The sequence below is a fragment of the Lactuca sativa genome, chromosome 2 (assembly GCF_002870075.4).
Source record: "Lactuca sativa cultivar Salinas chromosome 2, Lsat_Salinas_v11, whole genome shotgun sequence".
Lineage (NCBI taxonomy): Eukaryota > Viridiplantae > Streptophyta > Magnoliopsida > Asterales > Asteraceae > Lactuca > Lactuca sativa.
The window spans coordinates 219,869,988-219,887,354 of NC_056624.2; the positions used below are offsets into that span (position 1 = coordinate 219,869,988).

General features: G+C 32.6%; 2 protein-coding genes across 2 annotated transcripts; both read right to left on the reverse strand.

Moving 5' to 3' along the window:
* Positions 1-3,571: 3,571 nt before the first annotated feature.
* On the reverse strand, positions 3,572-6,195 carry LOC111901274 (uncharacterized). The gene is made up of 6 exons (XM_023897132.3): positions 5,678-6,195; positions 4,779-4,907; positions 4,571-4,691; positions 4,398-4,479; positions 4,135-4,288; positions 3,572-3,977 (listed from the first exon to the last, which is right to left on the reverse strand). Exons 1-6 carry the CDS (start codon positions 5,969-5,971, stop codon positions 3,843-3,845), a joined length of 915 nt encoding a protein of 304 aa, XP_023752900.1. The 5' UTR covers positions 5,972-6,195; the 3' UTR covers positions 3,572-3,842.
* A 6,764-nt stretch (positions 6,196-12,959) lies between these two features.
* On the reverse strand, positions 12,960-16,608 carry LOC111901273 (uncharacterized). The gene is made up of 7 exons (XM_023897131.3): positions 15,938-16,608; positions 14,557-15,208; positions 14,215-14,494; positions 14,006-14,113; positions 13,641-13,919; positions 13,419-13,562; positions 12,960-13,309 (listed from the first exon to the last, which is right to left on the reverse strand). Exons 1-7 carry the CDS (start codon positions 16,218-16,220, stop codon positions 13,130-13,132), a joined length of 1,926 nt encoding a protein of 641 aa, XP_023752899.1. The 5' UTR covers positions 16,221-16,608; the 3' UTR covers positions 12,960-13,129.
* Positions 16,609-17,367: the final 759 nt, after the last annotated feature.

Genomic DNA, 17,367 nt, shown 5'->3' on the forward strand with positions numbered 1-17,367 from the left:
CTCTTATGATTTTTCATATTGATATGCCCAAACCACTGGAATCTTCATTCCCTTAATATTAGAATGATTGTCATCATTCCCAACCTAAAAGATGTGTTTGGTTTTCTATCCAACAATGTTCTACAACTTGTCCAGAACAACATTTGCTTTTTTGCAACCACCAGGTTTCTCTTATGATTTTTCATATTGATATGTCCAAACCACTGTAATATTCATCCCCTTAATTTTTGAATGATCGTCATCATTCCCAACCTAAAAGATGTGTTTGGTTTTCTGTCCAACAATGTTCTGCAACATGTCTAGAAAAGCATTCGCTTTTTTGCAATCTCAATTTTTCTCTTATGATTTTTCCTATTGATATGCCCAAACCATGGTAATATTCATTCCTTTAATTTTTCAATGATCAGTATCACTCCTAACAAATTCCTAAAAGACGTGTTTCTTTTTCTGTCCAACAGTGTTCTACAACATGTCCGACACAACATTCACATTTTTGCAACCTCCATTTTTCTCTTTATGATTTTTCCTATTGATTTCATTACCTTAATTTTTCAATGATCGGTATCACTCCCAATAAATTCCTAAAAGATGTGCTTGGTTTTCTATCCAATAATGTTCTACAACATGTCAAACACAACATTCATATTTTTGAAGCCTCCATTTTTCTCTTATGATTTTTCTCCCGCCACCTAACGATGGGAGTTGGTTGAGTGAAATTCCACACAGGAAGTCCAGGGTTCAAATCTTGGCAAACTCAAAATATTGTTAGTATTTAATGATTGACCTCCAATATACGCCTTGAGACGGGTTGATGTGGGTCGCTCAATGATACGGTTTACCATTTTTTGTGATCTTTTCTTTATGGACGAAGATTCATATCCATATAAAAAGGTTGAACTTACCACTACTTTATAAAATTTTCCCTTTAAATAATTGGGTAATAAACATTAGTTGTCACAACTTAATGCAATTCGACCACAATTGATTTCAAACAACCAACTTTTAAAGGGCTAACTAACAATTATATTCTCAGTTGACATTTTTTTTACTATAGAAGTTATTTAAATTTAATTTTTTCACATAAACGTTTAAGCACAATAAATATTCAATATTAATGATTGAAAATTAAATATTTACATATTTTGAAAATGGAAAATCTCCGAAATACTTTGGGCAATTTATGGTTTAATCAAAATTTCTATTTTTTGAACAGAAAAGTCCCAATTATTTTATATTTGACCCAAATTAACGAAACAACTCTTATTATTATTATTATTTTTTACAACAGAAAATGACATATTATCATATAAAAATATATAATTGAGATTTATCTATTTAAAAAATAAATGTCAGAATTAACTGACCAAAAATATTGAAACCTTATTGGAGATTTCCCCTTGAAATTTGAAAAATTATATATATATATATATATATATATATATATATATATATATATATATATTCCGATTTTTAATTTATATATGTAGTTTGGGACTGTAAATTATATCAAAGTGAATAAGATGTTATTGGATGTTTTTTAATTTGTAGCCGTATAAATCACTATAGCATTATATAAAAATCTTTTACAAAAATTAATATTATTTGTAAAAGTATACGTCATGATGAAAACATATTGTCGTTACTTGAAACTAGACTGAGAGACTAAGAGTGTGTTTGATATATTTGTTATTGGGCCTGATAAGAGTTTGGGTCTAACTTGTCGAGTCAGACCGTTTGCTATTATATTTAGAAGTCTTTAACTCGATCATGACTCTTCTGATATGTCTCTTACTCGGCCAATTCAAGGTTGTGTCTAACTCTTACACATTTCTCAATTAAAACTAGCTCAATAAGCAAATATCAAACAACCCCACATCATTATATACGCAACCTTATTTTGTTTTAGTCCCAATTTTATTTTTTGTTCCTCATTTTCCATTATATTTTAGAAAACGTTTTATTTTCGTGCCTTTGTCCGGTCACCAACAAGTCATGATGTCGATTTCGCATTTTTCTTAGTTTACATTTAGCCCCAACATTTACATATAAGTTGTATTTAGTCCCAACATTTACATATGAGTTTGTATTTAGCCCCAATATTTTTTTTCTCATTTGCCATTATTTTTTAGAAAAAAATTTATTTTAGCCATTGGCCAATCACGAACAGGTATTTTAAAACGTAATATCTTAAAATTAAAAAAAGGAAAAGACAAGAGTCGAAACTGCGACTTCTCCTTGACGGGCGGGGCGTGTTAGTTACTAAGTCAATGATTTTTTTTTTATCAGTGTTTGTTGTAGTTAATGCACACTGTATCTTAAAATGAAGGAAAATTTATAATATAAGTTCTGAGTATGTTACATCTAATAAACTATATGACATGTTAATCTTTGAGTCAATCAAAATTGTTAATTCATACATAACCCATCTAAGAAACAATTGGCTATTTCTAATGACATATTTGTTAAGAAACCAAAGAAACCGCGACTTCTCCTTGAAGGGTGGGGTGTGTTAGCTAGTAAGGTAATGACTCTCTTTTTTGTATTATCAGTGTTTGTTGTATTTAATGTACAAATTTATTTTAAAATGAAAGAAAAATACCAAATGTAAGTCTTGAATCCTTAACATGTAATAAACAATATAATATGCTAATCTTTAAGCAAATCAAAATTGTTAATTCATTCGTATCTCATCTAAGAAACAATTTGTTATTTCTGATGGCATATTTGTTGAGAAACCAAATATTTCTAATGACATATTTATTGAGAAACCAAAGAAATGACATTTTTTATTGGCTCAAAGATTAACTAACATGTTACATCGTTTATCAGATGTCTTGGTTTACTACATTAAATACAACAAACACTAATTATACAAAAAAGAGAATCATAGGCTTATTAGCTAATACTCCTCGCCCTCAAGGAAAAGTCGTAGTTTGACTCTTGCCTTCGTTTTTTTCTTTTTCATTTTAAGTTATTACGTTTTAAAATACCTATTTGTAACTGACTAATGGCTAAAATGAAAACATTCTAAAAAATAATGGCATATTGAGAACAAAAAAAATATTGGGGATAAATGCAACCTCATACGTAAATGTTGGACCTAAATGCAAACTAAGAAAAATATGAAACCAACACGTTAGCTAAGGACCCGAAAATGAAACGTTTTCTAAAATATAATGGCAAATAAGAAACAAAAAATAAAATTAGGGTTAAAATAGCACAAGGTTGTATATCATTTAGGACTGGACTTAAACCGAGCTAAAAATAGTGTTGGTGCATCTCTATCCAAGAGAAGAGTACGCTTTTGTCCTCTATGTAAACTAATTGGTGGGGACAAATCAAAAGGTGGAAAAAGTTGCGTACTCGTTTAATCATTTAATCATGTGTTGTTGGGGACCCTTCATTTAAAATGACAAGATAAGAGGCGCATAACATGAAGCAAATTATCATTTTGCTTCTTTAGATTTAAGAGAACATCTTTTCTTTAACACCATGTCTACTTGGGTGCATGGCTCCTTTATTCATCTAAAATGGGATTCAAATCATAATTAAGACCACGCTACCAAGACCACACCCTCCAAAATCCAAACTATATATATATGTATATGTATATACCAAATTACAACAAGAATACGAATTTGATAATGCATCTGCATCTGGTGCAAATTAAGGAAACAATAACAAAAAAGAATCTTCTTCTCCTGTATACAAAATGATATATATATATATATATATATATATATATATATATATATATATATATATATATATATATATATATATATAATGGGGCTAATAGCTATACAAAATGCATGGATTCAAGTAAATACAAATACCATTCTTTACCAGGTGGAATTGGAAACGGGGATTCCGTGTTTCTGAAACCATTCCGGCATGCGGAATCTTTCGTATAACACTGGCCTTACATCCCTCTGCTCTGAAAGTTGCTTCAAAAGAGGAAGGAGCACCTCCAGAAGCTGTGTTCATTTTTTATGTATCTTTTTCAGTAAACTATTATCATTCATAATAAGATTTGTATGCAAAAAACAGCATTCTACTTTGAAATAACAAAATCATCCAAATAAATGAAAGTATGTTGTTATTTCTTGCATTTAGCAATTATGATGTAGATACCTGGTTGTCACGTGGTTGTCCAGCTGTAAAAGGTATGCATGGGATTCCATTCACTGGTTGCAACAAGAAACTGAATGGATTGTTGTCAACAATAACAATCCTGCAAAAATCTTTTGATACAAAAGAAAGGTCCTTCACGTGTTCTCTATATTCCCTGTGAATTTTAAACAGAGATCAATACAGACTATCCCCATGAGTATAAAATCAAAGCTACATTAAAGAACAAAGAAATGCTACAAATTATCAGAATATATTATACTCACGTGGAAGTTGTTGAAGGCCGATAAAATCTACGGCTAAATCTGTTTTCAGCATCTATTCTGTCAACAAGTGGTTTTGCATATCCTGGAGTGGTAGAAATCAAAATAACAATAAATCAAAAGGATGATGAAATTCAATATCAGATATTCAAGAAAAAGAAAAGTCATAAGCAAACCTTCAAGTCCTGCTGTGAATAGTACAAGATCAGCAAATTTGCTAAGTTGGGCAAGAAATTCATGCAGTCCAGGGCGTTCAAATACTGTCACATAGTTGATCTTGGGCTTTCCATCATGTTCCTTCAAATCCAAATATGTTATCAGTTAACTTTATATGAATAATGAAAAGATTATTAAGACTGATGTATGAATAGAACTGTTTCTCACCTTCTCAGAAGCTATGCATTCTAGCTCAAACCATGTCAATCCAGCATCTGTAGCTTGCATTCGAACACTATCAGGTAAACTAGATGTCTCATAGGCACATACTAAAGTTTCATCCAAGTCAAGAACCACCTGTAGCCACAGATTGAAAGACAATCCAATAGCTTTCTTAGTATTTCCTCAAAGGTTATGTTTTAATCAACACTGAATTAAATCTTTCTCCATGATGTTAAGGGAGACAAGACTAAACATTCTTACTACAATTTGCATATTCTCTAATGGGGTCCCACATATTGTCTATCTCTTAAGTCTTAAGTATACAAGTATATGAAAAACTTTGAGTTAGACAGCATAACTAAAGCCTAAAGGAGCAAAGGCAACCTAGTTAATAATACAAAAAAGCAAAAAAGCAAAAGCAATTAAGATTGTGATGGGAGAAGAAAAGAACAAACCTTTAATGGGTAACCACTTTCCTTAATGCCACACAGTTAGATTCTAGATTTTCTTAAGCTACACTAAATTCTGGGTATCAATTAGTGCTAATTCATACCATACAAGCAAACCTAATCACGGTATTAATTTTACTTCTCAAACAATGAATCCATTAATTCCACGGAATGGATTGCTGCTGTTCTATCAAAGGTTTGTCTATAAGCATATAAATGCTTAACCTCTGTTCAGGTTGTATAGCTCAATGCAAAAACTTCAAGCAGAACCAAAAAATTGGTATTCTAAACAAGGTAAAGCTGTTGAAGTACACTCATGATAGAAATAAATGCCAACACCTACCACATCGATCCAATAAAACATCAACACAAATGAGATGAACAGTCACCGTCGTAACGAAATCAAAACGAACAATCAACAAACTAATACGAAATTAAAACTAAAACTAAGCGTACCGTGAGCTTTGCCGAACAATCATAATCAGCCAAAGCGGTCGGAATATGAACGGAAGCGGCAGAGAATGTTGACGGTTGAGAAGATTCAGGAAATTCAACGTCAGGCAAAGGCTTGAACGACGCCGAAGAAGACGAAGAAGAATAATTGATCAAGGAAGCAACGGAAGGAGTGCCTCTAACGATCTGAACAAAGATCTGAAAGAAGAAAGTCAACCAGTTCAACAGTGACCGCCATACTTGTAAGGTCCTTGTCTGCGCATACACTTCAGTTGCTGCTTGGCTAATATCCGCCATCACCAGCTGCCGGAAAAACACACAGACGCAGTAACTTAGATTGAAATCTGAACCGAGGATTTCACGAAGGATTCGAGGGGTCGTACACTGCCTCTGTCTGTGTATATATATGTACAAATATGTAATGATTCGTTTTATGCATTTGTATGCATATAGAATGGAATAAGATTATAAGAAGGATGTGAGGTGTGGTCAAGGCGATGGCGCCTCAAGGAAAGGATTGAACAAGATGGGGAGAGTGTGAGAGCCACGCGCTTCTATACTTTAGTGGGGAAACGCTAAAGCTGACGTGGAGATGGGATCGGAGTTCAGGGATAGAATTGTCTTTTCTTCCTTGTTTGCCGTGTTGTTCGGTTTATTTGTTACGTTCTTTAACGAATAAAAGCCGTGGAACACATGAAATTTGGCGTCATATAAAGTTGTGAGACATGAGCCTATCATATCTTTTTGAAACTTTATGGATTTTATTTTGATAGCTTATCAAATAATAACTTATTTTCTTTTAGAGTAAATTACTGAAAGAAAGTGCTCCTGGGTTAATCTGTGCTTCGTTCTCATTTCAATTATTTTTTCACTTGGATCATCATTTGTATTTAGTGTTGGGTTGGCTAAAAAGACACTATATTTTTCCATTTAAACATATTTTTAAGGTTTTTTATTTGAGTCTATAATCAGTTTTTTCGAAAAACAATGATTGACTCATATCATTTTTATAAAAAGTCAACCTATAATTAACTATCTATAATTAGTTTTTTTGGAAAACAATAAAATTTTAACTAATACAAATATTTTAAAATTTAATTAGGATACAGTAAAATTGAATGTCTTTTCAAACCCTTGTATTTTTATCTAACCATTTTTACTATTTATATTGTTATAATATAATAGTGGGAGCATTCCGACACATTGTGGCATGCCCACAGTAGGTTAGAGGCATGGGCTAATGGTTTATGTCCATAGCAACAATAGGAACATTCTACGTAAGTAGTCCCTTTTTTGAGAGAAAATGATTTAGAAGGGTAACTACCTCTTATCCGTGTTCATATATTGACAACTTCTTCTTTTTTGTACATAATAAAGCAACTAACTTGTTTTAACTGTTTAAATTACACCAATATTACCGGCTAATACAAGTTTTAACCGGTAACTCAAAGGAAAAATGACTTAGGAGGGTAACTACCTTTTATCCGTGTCCACATATTGGCAACTTCTTATTTTTTGTGTCTAAGAAAGCAACTAACTTGTTTTAACTATGTAACATCCCAAAAATCATAACCAAAAATTCCGTTTTTAATTTAATACTAAAACCAAAATTGTCAAACAATTAATTTAATACTTCGGCATCGGGCCCCGCCTGGCATCGAGCCCCGCTCGGTATACAGATCTGTCTCTCTTAGGCCCCGCCTGTCTCCGGGCCCCGTCCGCTAAACACATACAACCATATAACATGCTAACACATAAAAAACATACCCTATTGTATCCCTGTCCTAAGAAACATATTCTGCTAATAATGAGATACAGAACATCGTCCGTACTCAGCTAGTAATGAGATACGGGATCTCTCCCACACTCACCTCTCTACCAGGCACATACAAGTATCACACATAGAATAAGTATAACCTAACATGCAAACATTCATCGGGCACCCGTCCAACATCAGACTTTGGTCTGGAATAACATACTAGCATACAATGTCTAGGGCTAACCCCCGGGTCTTACTACTCATAGACTACATGGGTTGGGATTGTGGCCTTAGACCCATTCACATAGTGAGGAGACTCACCTTGCACTCCTGAAGCCCTGACTGGAACTAGCTGAGTACGGACGAAGTTCCATATCTCATTATTAGTAGAGTATGTTTCTTAGGATAGAGATACAGTAGAGTATGTTTTTTTTATGTGTTAGCATGTTATATGATTGTATGTGTTTAACGGGGGGGGGGGGGGGGGGGGGGGGGGCGGAGACATGCAGGGCCTAAGAGACACATATATGTATACCGAGCGGGGCTAGATGCCAAACGGCACTCGATGCCTGGCGGGGCCTGATACCGGGCGAGGCCCGATGCCGGAGTATTAAATTAATGGTTTGACAATTATGGTTTTAGTATTAAATTAAAAACGAAATTTTTGGTCATGATTTTTGGGATGTTAGACAGTTAAAACAAGTTAGTTGCCTTCGTATGTACAAAAAATAAGAAGTTGCCAATATGTGAACACGGATAAGAGGTAGTTACCCTCCTAAGTCATTTTCCTTTTGAGTTACCGGTTAAAATAGGTATTAGCTGGTAATATTGGTGTAATATAAACAGTTAAAACAAGTTAGTTGCTTTATTATGTACAAAAAAAAGAAGTCGTCAATATGTGAACACGGATAAGAGGTAGTTACCCTCCTAAGTCATTTTCCCCCTTTTTGATGGGTGCAACCTATGAATATCATTGGTAACGCAATTAGTATAAATCATTGGTTTAGTTGAGAAACGCCCGATCCTATAAATTATTGGACATAAATCATAACAATATTATTGAAATTGTAACTGCAAGCAAACAAATGTTGTATTAGAGTATGTCTTACCATGCATTCTAGAGCAACAAAGAAAAACTCAAAATGGTCCTTCGCATCTTTCTTGATGTGGGTAACAATTTTTGGATTGGTTCATTCGAGTTATGACAACAAATAGGGAGGTTATGAACTCGTTTTTAGTTGTACATAGTTGATAATATGTTTTTTTTTTTAACGGTTATAGATGCATATATTCAAGTTCTAGCAATTACTAGAACTAATAATAAAAACGATACTATACAGGGAGCATTGCATCCAAGCATTCTAAATAACATCGATTTTGGAAGCTCTCTTATCTAACAAAGAAGGGTTAATATTATAAAAGCCCTAAATTTTTAACGCGTAATTGGAAAAAGTCTTGATATTTTTTTTTTATTATTGTTGTGGCCACAATTTTCTCGCAGAATTATCACTCTAGCCCACTTAACGAGTTTCATGGTTAAGTTGGTTAACTTTTTTCCAAAATTAGTCCTAAAAAGTTCAAATTTAGTCCCTGAGGTTTGAAAACAATTACACCATATGGTTTTTTAACTTTATTTTTCGTTTTTTGTATATTTTATTTATTTTCAGTTTTTTTATAAATATATGTACATTTTTTATTTTATATATATATATATATATATATATATATATATATATATATATATATATATATATTACTTATTTTCATTTTTTAACTTTATTTTTCAACAATTTTTTAAAACCTTTTTACCTTTTGTTTTCTATTTTTTAGTGTATATATAGAGTATATTAGAGTTTTTCTAGATTTGTTAATATTTCTTTTCGTAAAAAAATAAAAATGTGAAAAAAATAAAATATAATACGAAAAGAAATATGAAAAAACCTAAAACAAACTCTAATATACTCTATATATACACTAAAAAACAGAAAACAAATGGTAAAAAGGTTTAAAAAAATTGTTGAAAAATAAAGTTAAAAATGAAAATAAATAAAGTATACAAAAAACGAAAATAAAGTTAAAAAACCATGTGGTGTAATTTTTTTCAAACCTCAGAGACTAAATTTGAACTTTTTAGGACTAATTTTGCAAAAAAGTTAACCAACTTAACCATGGAACTCGTTAAGTGGGCTAGAGTGATAATTCTGCGAGAAAGTTGTGGCCAAATAAAAAAAATATCAGGGTTTTTTCCAATTACGCGTTAAAAATTTAGAGCTTTTATAATACTAACCCAACAAAGAAAATGAATTCAAAACTATACTTTTTTTTTAATGAAACGGCAAACTAGTTAACCTACTTCTAAATACCATATATGCAGGGCCGATCCAATGGTTTTTTTTGCCCCGGGCAAAGAGACTTAAATATGCCCCTATGTTTATAGCATATAAATTACTGAACACATTAGAATGTCCAAAGTTAAGCATTTCAATTCAAAAATATAACCAGATTGTAAAAAATGTGCCAAATTGACTAGAGCTTTATGCTTGTTAACAACAACTATTAAGAAGTTTTAGCAAAAATAGACATATGAGTATATTACTAGGATAAGCATATTCAAATTCTTTTGAACGAAAATAAAATTTTATTAAATAAGAACCACTAAATGAGAACCTAAGTACATTAGATATATAAGCAGATCAAATAATACAAAGATATAAGATGATAAAACGAGATAAAGAACCATAATAATTAAACCCAAATCTTCAAGAAATAGCAACAAACAACATATCCTGGTTACACACGACAACCAGACAACACAACCAAACATCAACTTTGGATCTACCATGATTAATCTTAAATTGACAACATCAACAATATATAAGTCGAAAGAAGACTATGGATCTTCAGTGAGATTTCCAAACAATAGTGGGACAAAATATTATGGATAAATACATAAAAAAGATGTAAAGTTTTTAATGTTTTAGTTTATATAAATCAAAAGCACACACCGAAAATGACATTCTCTCAAGCATTCTTCCATCAACTCCAAAAGATTGGACAACCCTAATTTACCATAGAATGCAGGCTCCTCCATTAACCTGCGGTGATAAATTAGACATAAAAAAACTACATTTTTGTAATACTTCAGTTTAATATCTGATTTTTGTTTATCTTGCCAAATGAACTAATATCAGATAAGACAGTGAGTCAAAGATCAAAAAAAGACATGCAAAATAGGGAGGCGAGAGGGGGGAAGAGGAATCTACCTAATATTAATGATTGTTTTTTTTTAATATATAAAGAGTAAAGTGAATACCTTTCTGGTTAGCTAACAAAGGGAAAACAATGAAGAACAGTAATATTTAAATTACATCCATTTGATCGTGAAGTATACTATTTTGATGATAGAACCCCAAAGCCGCCCTAGACTAGCGATTCTTGGAGAAGCCATGGGAAGTGATTCCATTATTTAAGTTCTCTTTTGTAGAAATTTCTCCATCCAAGATATCTACGATCTGAAATCTGAAAGAAAACGATCCATATAAAAAGACTGTGTGAATACACAAAAAAACTTAACATAAATATAGATCAAGTAACAAAGTGACCCAAAATCCAACTGAAATCATCTTGGAGATATGAATCTTCCAACACAGTTGAGGCATGATTATCGATAAAATCAATTGCCTCCTCGTCTCCTACGCTAGTAACCTAGTACTAGCCTTTATATGTTGTTATTTGATTTCCGATTTACCGCTACCGCCATAGGTTACTGTCTGCATCGTGCCGATTTGGAATGAATATGGAGAATGGGATTGGACTGATAAGATTATACATGCACTTGGACTGAAATTCCTACCCTTCAATTGTGTGCTGCCCTGGTCCGTTTCCCAAGCCACCCATGCCTTGGGCCGGCCCTACATATATGTCTCCTGTGAGACTTAAACCCATAACCTCTCATTTGAGAGAATCACTCTTTACCGTTAGGCCAAAGATCCTTTTGGTATTTAAAACTTTATTATCAAAAATAGAATTATTAAGCATACAAATACAAAAGGTGAATATAAAAATAATTTGTAGTTGATAATATGTATTTATAATTCATAAAAATAGAAATGACTAACAAATACAAAAGGTGAATATGAAAATCATTAAAAAATGTGTGTCTAGAACGTACCACATTCGATCAAAAATGTATGATGTCGGTTCGGAACGTCTCTTCTTTCAGACTATGGAATGAGTTTATGTCACTATCACCAACTTTTCGTTGAAATATTATGAAAACCATTTGGAATTGTGTCCAAAATGTGTATTTTGGTACTGTTAGGACTGCTGAACCAAACATATTTGAGGCTCGGAGCAAAACCAAAAAAAGTCCCCTCAAAAGAGTTGCTGCACATGATCGAATACGAACAAATCAGTTAAATAGTGGACATCTTAACAAATGAGTTAAGACGATTTTGTTTAACAACATAAACCGACTTATTATAGATTATTAAGGAAAACAACAACGAGACAAAAAAGAGAAAAGCGTTGTTCCATAGGATAGAACCCTGGTAAATTGGTTCGAAGAAAGACATCTTACCAAATGAATTGAGATGCTTTTTTTTAAACGACTTAATATTGACTATTAAGAAAACCAACATTGATGAAAAAAAAAGATAAAAACATTGTGCAAAGGATCAAACTTTTGGGTAAATCAACTAGATGGTTGACGTATTACCAGTGTGCAGGGATGTTTTTCAGTTTTTGATATAAAACGACTTTCTTATTAACAGATGTCGACATATTAAATTGGGATCCTAGACCCCCCCCCCCCCCCCCCCCCCCCAAGGGTCGGTCCTGCAAACTTATCTCACCAACCTCTAGTCCTCTATGCAACTCCATAACATACCTTAAGAGTCTGGAACGTGGTGTTCCGGAATCAGTGGCCATTTTACAAATCTAAAAAAAATCTAGGTTATATTGTTATGAACCTTGTTTATAATGGTTAGTTTTGTTAGTATCCCTACAAGTGACTCAAATTGCATAAAACAAAATACTGGTAACGGTCTTTAACAATAAATTAAAACTTAGGGACCAAAATGAGCATGTATTCCTTTTCCAGTGATAAAGGAGTATCCTAAGAAGACGCTCTTCTAGTTACGTGCCCAATCATTCCACAAAATATTTTTAATAACTGGGTGGATCCCACACAATTTTCTATTATTGCTTTCTACTAGTTTACCAGTCAACCATTATTACCTACTTCTTTGTTATTACGCTTCTGGCCCCTGAACTTTAAAGTATTACAGAAAGACCAATTTACATCCAAAACTTTTCGTAGCAATACCAACCAACCAGCTGTCCCGGTACAAAAAGTTCACGGGGTATCCGACTCAAAAAGCAGTAGATACCAACTGGACAACCCACATTATAACCGGACGTCAAGGCTCCGTTAAGTTTCACTGACAGTTGTATGTACGTTGTGCATCTCTACTCTAACCATTTGGAAAATTACGAAACAAGTATTTTCATCATTCTATCACACTATTATAGCAATAGAAAACAATAGTTTAGTAGCTATATGGATAAAATACTAAAAAATAGGTTATGTTTATCTATATTTTGTCTTGGTTACAAAATTAAAGCCTATATCTACAACAAAAAACAAATTAAGATTATAAAGTGAAAACTAAATTTAACAAAATATAAAGTTTGAATCATGTCTCGTAGGGAAACGAGAGCCAATGATGTTTCAAGGCTTCTGTAGCTGTTGGCCGCCTTTTTGGATTGATCTCAAGTAAGTCGCTAATAAAATCGATGAATAATGTATCAGAAACTTGTATCTGTTCCTCTAATGATGTTTCTTGTGGAATTATGTATTCCTGTTGCTTCGTTTCCTGGATACATCAAAAGTCAAAACCAGACACCCAAGGTCAGTTTTGTAATTACCAGTTCTTCTATGAGGGCATTTACGTCTTTTCTCATACAGGGTTGAAAGAAACGAACCTCGTTTATGCGATAAAGATCAAACTCGTTTGTGAAATACTTGCTTGTTTCTTGTCCCCTCATTAGCATATCACTATCAATCGGTCCGATCATTCCAATCACTTTTGCAAGCAAGAACACAAGGGTATCGTTTGGAAACAGTACCTGATATGAAATTCGATAAATATTCCAAAAAAGATTCAAAATATGATGAAATATTAAAGCTTTTGATGATGAACATACATCCCCAGATGATAATTCAGCCAGGATACAACCAAGAGACCATAAGTCAACTCTCTGGTCATATGGAAGACCGATTATGACTTCAGGTGCCCTATAAGAACGAGATTGCACATATAATGACAATTTATCGTTTTGAAAACAACTGCTTCCAAGATCGATAATCTTGATCTCACATCTGCTATAGCTTTTGATGAGAATGTTCTCGGGTTTTAAATCACAATGTATAATTCCAAGTCCATGCAAGTATTCCAAAGCTTCCAAACATTGCTTTGTTATCACCTGATCATTTTGAATTTACAAAAACTATCATTAAAAACAAAGGATTGTGAATTGTGATGATTATAATTTATAAATTATAAAAGAACCTGTAGCCTCGTCATTGTGAAATAAGGCTCCCCACCCGAATCTCGATTGAATTTTTGGAATTCATATAAATTGGCACGTAGCAATTCGCTAACAATGATGAGATGTTCCTGTAAAAAATTCAAGCAACTTTTTAATAAACAACTAAATGCAAGAAATAACCATCTAGTTTCCTTTATTTTAATAAAATGATGGAATTCAAATTTCTTACATGAAAATAGAAATAATCATAAAGCCGTAAAATGTGGCGTTCATCTGCAGGATCATGCTTGTTTACAAGCTTCAAAAGCTTGATTTCATCTAAGCTTTGATCAAAGAAATCTTTTTCGTTTTTTATAATCTTTAAACAAACATCAACCCCTGTCTGGAGATCACGTGCCTGAACGACTTTACTGAATGCAGCCGAACCAAGATACTCTGTAACAACATATCGACTCCCAATCACACTGTTTAAAACAATCGGTAGATCCTTGTTCTCTTCAAAACCAGTCCTACGAATTCCATAACGAGTCAATACACATACAACATGCAAAATTAAGCATGTCAAACTAACCTGTTTTTCCGGTGTATAATTCTCAAATCAAACACTTCATATTCGTCTTCATTTGTGGCAATGGCTTCTCCTTCTTCCACTTTAGCAGAATCCCGATCACAAAATTCTTGGATTTCTCCATCAAAAGCACCATCACTGTTTACGTTAAAGTCAAAATCTTTCTCACCCGTATTATCTTGAAAGTCATGGGTTCTTTTAGAATCCCCAACAAAATCGTGAAAATCATTCAAATCGATTCCTTTTAAAGCGCTACATAAAGTGGTGGATTTTGTGTCAGGCTCGTAATATTCTGTGACTTCGATGCCCTCTTTCAAATACCCGATGGAGGTAGGCCATACTTTATGAAGACGATTAGTTTTCTCTAATGGGTCTAATAAGGGATCAAGAACCCTTTCAAGATTCTCGTTTTGGTTATTTTGATCTAAAGTTGTTACGTATTTGTCCTCAGTCGGACGACCGAAAGGATCTGAGTGGTCAAAGCAAGATGGCATAGGCATAGCGTAGTCTTCGTCTTTCTCTTTATACCAATTTAAGTCATTTTGCATGTCAAATTCATGGTAATCACGAGCTGTACCAAATTGAGACAATCTATCTGATGAAGCGTGAGAGTTTGCCCCTGTCGGAATCCTGATCCCATATGGGTTTGTGAATTCTGCAAAAAGTTATACGTTTTAACCTTCATTGTCAAATAAGTCAATTTCCAAATTCGAAATTTGATATTTTTTTTAATGTATTCTACAGATAGAAACTATGACACTGCTAATAGCCTTCTCATCAATTCGATATTTGTTTTAGTTAAATTTAAACAAGTCTAAACCAGTTTCGGATCCCAAATATAATTAATTTGACCACAAAAGTCAAGACATGATGTGAAAGTAAGTGTGAATTCATAAAAAGTTGATTTTTGGCCCAATTAGATGATAGCAAGTCAATACAGAACCTTAAACAACTGAATATTTGAGGATTTAGGCTCCCAAATCCGGAATTCAAAGTTTTATGTTCTAGTAAACAAAGAAACTAAGATCTTGATCTTCATGGTAATTGCAATAAAAGATAAAGACAAACAAGAATCTGAAATTAAGGAATCAAAATTAAAGACAATAAAGACAAACAAGATAGATTGTGGTCCTAAATCATAAAAGGGTAGTCAAACAGAATCCAATCAGAAATCATGTAGTTAATAAAATGAAATTAAATTAACAGTGAGTAAATAAACTACCAATGCTTGTAATCTAAGCAATCCCAAGGTAAGAACATTGTCTAATTGTTGACTACCTTATAAAGAATTGGTTTTTTTGTTTAGTCAAAGTAATGTAGATTAAATTGGCGATCGATTAAGCTATTGCTATAATAATACAAAGTCAGCGACTTGGGTGGGTACCTGAGGAGCATAAATCAGTGGTGGAAGAACCCAAGCTGATGAACTCTTGATCAGAAGAAGCATCGGAGGTTGCAAGATCTTCCGCCGGTTTCAGTGGCGGAGGAAGACAGCGAGCAGCGGGAATCTTGAGAGGTGGAAGTGATGGGGGAAAGAGAAAATTGTGGAAATCGGAAGAACCCACCTGGGATTTCTCAAATATGTCGTCGATGAGTGCGGATTCAGAGACTGAAAGATGATTTTTTCTGAAGAAATGGAGTACGGATTCGATGTCAGAGGGTTCCATGGCAGAGAGAATTTGGAATGGAAATGAGGAAGAAACCGGAAATGGAGGTCAAAGGTTATGATTATTAATTGGAGACGTGGATTCTCCATGGTTTCTTTTTGTATTGTAAAGGAGAAGGTGAAGACGTGAAAGAAGGATTGTGAAGGGCTTTGAAAAGTAGAGCTGCAACATAGAAAAAGGTTGTGGGTTTATTACACTCCTATTTGTGGAGTTGTAGGTTTTATCATTATTTTTATGGTTTATATTTCAGTTCTTTTTAACAGCACTAGAATTTTTATTATTTAATTAGAATTTCTTAAAATATGTTTTAATATTAAAATTTATTGAAACTTTGTTTGAACCGTTTAAAAAGATAGTTTTTAAGAACAAACTAATAAATAATCTGAGAAAGTAAAATAACATTTAGAAAAAAAAAAAAAAAAAAAAGATAAGCAAAATGATGTTTAACAACATTTACATATAGAAGGATATACGGGTATATTAAAAAACTTAAGTGGAAAAATCTCCATGAGTTGGATGTGTTTGGCGGTTTCTAAGTTTTATCTTCAACAAATACTTAATAATTTTGTTTGGAAGCGAAAGTTTTTAGTTTTTAATTTAAACAAAAAAAAACCTTCAAATATAAAAGTTGTTACATATAACATTTAAGAAAAAGTTATTGAACGTTTTTAATCAATTTCCAGAGACATGCCTTAATAAAATTAACATAACGTTTTTTAATTGCATTACTACCAACTTTCAACTAGTTTTGCCAAACATACCATCTATCAATAAGTAATCTCAAGCATTCATTTAAAAAACAAGATTATAATTTATTTTAGTCTCAAGCATTCAATTAAAAAAAAAAGATTATAATTTATTTTAGTAGCCTCATCAAACACTACATTCTAATTGGTTCAAAATATAAATTTAGATTATGCAAGCCAACCACAATCTAAAGTTATTGTTTTTCTGTATGTAAATTATCCTTTCAGGGGAAACTAGTATTTATACATAAGTTGATTTAAGATTTTATAATGTCTTTGAAAAGATTCAGATCTTGATTTGATGAAATTATGTTAATAGGATATTTTCAATTTTATTTTTCTAAATATGCTTAACACTAAATAAACTCTATGTAAAGATGATGTCTATTAAAATCGTTAAA

Excerpts from the sequence above, each read along its gene's own strand:
- LOC111901274 (XM_023897132.3), bottom strand. The coding sequence starts at position 5,971 with ATGGCGGATATTAGCCAAGCAGCAACTGAAGTGTATGCGCAGACAAGG. Across the intron at positions 4,908-5,677 it reads ATTGTTCGGCAAAGCTCACG|GTGGTTCTTGACTTGGATGA; the intron begins GTACGCTTAGTT and ends CTGTGGCTACAG. Across the intron at positions 4,480-4,570 it reads ATTCACAGCAGGACTTGAAG|GATATGCAAAACCACTTGTT; the intron begins GTTTGCTTATGA and ends CTACCACTCCAG.
- LOC111901273 (XM_023897131.3), bottom strand. The coding sequence starts at position 16,220 with ATGGAACCCTCTGACATCGAATCCGTACTCCATTTCTTCAGAAAAAAT. Across the intron at positions 14,495-14,556 it reads ATTATACACCGGAAAAACAG|GACTGGTTTTGAAGAGAACA; the intron begins GTTAGTTTGACA and ends TGGAATTCGTAG. Across the intron at positions 13,920-14,005 it reads TCACAATGACGAGGCTACAG|GTGATAACAAAGCAATGTTT; the intron begins GTTCTTTTATAA and ends CAAAATGATCAG.